At 60.7% G+C, this 4,434-nt stretch overlaps 1 protein-coding gene across 1 annotated transcript in view; it reads left to right on the forward strand.

The window, feature by feature from the left end:
- The window catches only part of LOC110391894 (exocyst complex component 3-like protein 2), a 9,115-nt gene extending 4,688 nt beyond the window's left edge, over positions 1-4,427 (forward strand). The window contains exons 3-4 of the mRNA XM_021383854.1: positions 1,719-1,826; positions 3,999-4,427. Coding sequence (XP_021239529.1) covers positions 1,719-1,826; positions 3,999-4,302 — 412 coding nt within the window. The 3' untranslated portion in view covers positions 4,303-4,427. The remainder of the gene's footprint in view (positions 1-1,718; positions 1,827-3,998) is intronic.
- Positions 4,428-4,434: the final 7 nt, after the last annotated feature.

Genomic DNA, 4,434 nt, shown 5'->3' on the forward strand with positions numbered 1-4,434 from the left:
GGGGTCAGGGGTCAGAGGTCACGGCTAGGGGGTGGGGCCGGGACTTTGGGGTCAGGGATTAGGGTCAGGGTTTGGGGTCAGCATTGGGGTCAGAGAGCAGGGGTCAGAGGTCAGAGGTCACGGGCAGGGGTTGGGGTCGGGACTTTGGGGTCAGAGGTCGGGGTTTAGGGTCAGGGTTTGGGGTCAGAGGGCAGGGTGTGGGGTCAGCATTGGGGTTAGAGGTCAGGGGTCAGAGGTCACGGTCGGGGGTTGGGTTCAGGGTTTAGGGTCAGGGGTTGGGGTCAGAGGTCACGGTTCAGAGGTCAGAGGTCACAGCCAGCGATTCAGGAGTCAGGACTTTGGGGTCAGAGGTCGGGGTTTAGGGTCAGAGGGCAGAGTTTGGGGTCAGGGTTTGGGCTCAGGGCTCAGCATTGGGGTCAGGGGTCAGAGGTCATCGCCAGAGGTTGAGGGTTCAGGACTTTGGGGTCAGAGGTCACGGTTTGGGGGCAGGGGTCAGCATTGGGGTCAGGGGTCATGGGTCAGAGGTCACAGCCAGGGGTTCAGGGGTCGGGACTGTGGGGCAGAGATCGGGGTTTAGGGTCAGGGCTTGGGGTCAGAGGGTAGAGTTTGGGGTCGGGGGTCAGCATTGGGTCAGAGGTCAGGGGTCAGAGGTCACGGTCAGGGTTGGGGTCAGAGGTCACGGTCAGGGTTGGGGTCAGGACTCGGTTCAGATTTCGGGGCTTAGGTCAGGATTTGGGGTCAGAGGACAGAGGTCACAGTCAGGGGTTGGGGTCAGGACTTTGGGGTCAGGGGTCAGTGTTGGGGATAGAGGTCAGGGGTCAGGATCTGGGGTCAAGGGTCAGCACTGCGGTCAAGGTTTGGGGTCAGGATTTGGGGGTCTGGGATCAAGGGTTGGGGTCAGGATTTGGGGGCCAGGGGTCAAGGTTTGGGATCAAGGTTTCAGGTTCAGGATTTTGGGGTCAGGGGTCAGGGTTTGGGGTCAGGGGCTGGGTCAGGGGTCAAGGTTTGGGGTCAAGATTTTGGGGTCAGAGGTCAGGGGTCAGGATTTGGGGTCAAGGGTTGGGGTCAGGGGTCAAGGGTTGGGGTCAGGATTTTGGGGTGTGGGGTCGGGGTTTGGGGTCAGGATTTGGAGGTCAGGGGTTAGGGCTTGGGGTCAAGGGTTGGGGTCAGGGGTCAGGATTTGGGGGTCAGGGGTCAAGGGTTGGGGTCGGGGTCAGGATTTGGGGTCAGGATTTGGGGGTCAGGGGTCAAGGTTTGGGGCCAGGATTTGGGGGTCAGGGGTCAAGGCTTGGGGTCAGGGGTCAAGGTTTGGAGTCAGGATTTGGGGGTCAGGGGTCAAGGTTTGGGGTCAGGATTTGGGGGTCAGGGGTCAAGGCTTGGGGTCAGGATTTGGGGGTCAGGATTTGGGGTCAAGGCTTCGGGCTCAGGATTTGGGGGTCAGAGGTCAGGGGTCAAGGGGTCAGGGGCCGCACCTGGTCGCGCTCGGCCTGCGGCAGGTCCTGGCAGCGCGATAGAGGCCGCCCCTGCGCCAGCTCCGTGCACAGCACCCGGCCCGAGCTCAGCTCCCCCAGCACCCGCGGGACCTGGACGCAGCGCTCCGAGCACAGCAGGCGAGACGGAGGGGACATGGGGGGGACGTGGGGTGACATGGAGGGTATGTGGGGTGACACGGAGGGGACACGGGGGGGGACGTGGGGTGACCCGTGTGAGGGCCGCAGTTTCCAGCGCAAGGTGGAGCGGTTCCTGGAGGCCCCCGCTGAGGTCCCCCCCCCCGACGGTGCCAGCGGGAGGGCCATGGCCCTGCTCAACTGCTGCCCCCCCTTCAGGTGAGGGGGGGTCCCATCCCCACGTCCCCATCCCAGTGTCCCCATCCCAATGTCCCATCGCAGTTACACCATCCCAGTGTCCCCATCCCAATGTCCCCATCCCAAAGTCCCTATCCCAGTGTCCCCATCCCAATGTCCCCATCCCAGTGTCCCCATCCCAATATCCCCATCCCAGTGTCCCATCCCAGTGTCCCCATCCCAATGTCCCATCGCAGTTACACCATCCCAGTGTCCCCATCCCAATGTCCCCATCCCGACGTCCCTATCCCAATAGCCCAATCCCAATGTCCCCATCCCAGTGTCCCCATCCCAATATCCCCATCCCAGTGTCCCATCCCAATATCCCCATCCCAGTGTCCCATCCCAGTGTCCCCATCCCAACGTCCCATCCCAGTGACCCCATCCCAGTATCCCCATCCAAATGACCCCATCCCAATGACCCCATCCCAGTGACCCCATCCCAGTGTCCCCATCCCATTGTCCCCATCCCAGTGTCCCCATCCCAAAGTCCCATCCCAGTGGCCCCATCCCAATATCCCCATCCCAGTTTCCCCATCCCAATATCCCCATCCAAATGACCCCATCCCAATGACCCCATCCCAGTGTCCCCATCCCAATGACCCCATCCCAATGTCCCCATCCCAATATCCCGATCCAAATGACCCCATCCCAGTGACCCCATCCCAATGTCCCCATCCCAATATCCCGATCCNTGACCCCATCCCAATGTCCCCATCCCAATATCCCGATCCAAATGACCCCATCCCAGTGACCCCATCCCAATGTCCCCATCCCAATATCCCGATCCAAATGACCCCATCCCAATGACCCCATCCCAATATCCCCATCCCAGTGTCCCCATCCCAATATCCCCATCCCAATGACCCCATCCCAGTGTCCCCATCCCAAAGTCCCATCCCAGTGACCCCATCCCAGTGTCCCCATCCCAATATCCCCATCCAAATGACCCCATCCCAATGACCTCATCCCAATATCCCTATCCCAGTGTCCCCATCCCAGTGTCCCCATCCCAAAGTCCCATCCCAATCCCAATATCCCTATCCCAGTGTCCCCATCTCAGTATCTGTTCCTGATGTCCCCATGTCTCATTGTCCCACCCCAATATCCCATCCCAATGACGCCAGTGTCCCCATGTCCCATTGTCCCATCCCAATATCCCATCCCAATGACCCCAGTGTCCCCATGTCTCATTGTCCCATCCCAATGGCCCATTCCCATGTCTCCTCCTCCCAGTGTCACGTTCAGTGTCCCCATGTCCCCATGTCCCAACGTCCCATCCCAATGATCCCATCCCAGTGTCCCCTTCTCAATGTGCCATGCCATTACCCCCATCCCAATGTCCCCATGTCCCAGTGTCCCATCATAATGTCCCTATGTCCCAATGTCCCCACCCCAGTGTCCCATGTCCCAGTGTCCCCATGTCCCATCCCAATGTCCCCATCCCAATGTCCCCATGCCCCAGTGACCCCATCCCAAAGTCCCCATGTCCCAATGTCCCCATGTCCCATCCCAATGACCGCATCCCAATGTCCCCATGTCCCAATGACCCCATCCCAATGTCCCCATGTCCCATCCCGATGACCTCATCCCGATGTCCCCATGTCCCCATGTCCCCATGTCCCATCCCAAAGTCCCCATGTCCCAGTGATCCCCTCCCAATGTCCCCATGTCCCAATGTCCCCGTGTCCCATCCCAATGACCGTATCCCAATGTCCCCATGTCCCAATGACCCCATCCCAATGTCCCCATGTCCCAGTGTCCCCATGTCCCATCCCAATGATCCCATCCCAATGTCCCCATGTCCCAATGACCCCATCCCAAAGTCCCTGTGTCCCAATGTCCCCATGTCCCATCCCAATGACCTCATCCCGATGTCCCCATGTCCCAATGTCCCCATGTCCCATCCCGATGATCCCATCCCAATGTCCCCATGTCCCAATGATCCCCTCCCAATGTCCCATTCCCACATCCCCATGGCCCATCCCGATGACCTCATCCCGATGTCCCCATGTCTCAATGTCCCCATGTCCCCGTGTCCCAGCGCCCCCATGTCCCAATGTCCCCATCCCAACACCCCATCCCCAAACTTCTTGGGGTCCCCTGGGTGTTCCGGGTACGGGGGACCCCCCCACACCTCCCGCCCCATTGCAGGGCCTTCGCTGAGCGCTTGGCCCAGTTCGGGCACCCCGAGAGCGAGGACCCACGGCGCCAGGCCCACACGGCGCTGGACAAGGTGATGCGGCTCTGCAACCACGTCCTCACCCAGCACCTCTTCGAGGACCTCAAGGTGAAGTTGGGGTGTGGGGCTGGGGGGCACCCGTGGGGTCCCAGTGTCACCTGCGGGGTCCTGGTTCCCATTTGTTGGGTTCTGGGTTCCATCCCTTGGGTCCCAGTGCTGCCCCATTGGGTTCTGAGCATGATCCCATGGTCCCAGTGCTGCCCCATTGGGTTCTGAGCTGGATCCCATGTTCCCAGTGCCGCCCATTGGGTTCTGAGCTGGATCCCATTGTCCCAGTTCCCATCTGTTGGGTTCTGAGCTGGATCCCATGGTCCCAGTGCTGCCCCATTGGGTTCTGAGCTGGATCCC

Source organism: Numida meleagris, unplaced genomic scaffold, assembly GCF_002078875.1.
Source record: "Numida meleagris isolate 19003 breed g44 Domestic line unplaced genomic scaffold, NumMel1.0 unplaced_Scaffold605, whole genome shotgun sequence".
Lineage (NCBI taxonomy): Eukaryota > Metazoa > Chordata > Aves > Galliformes > Numididae > Numida > Numida meleagris.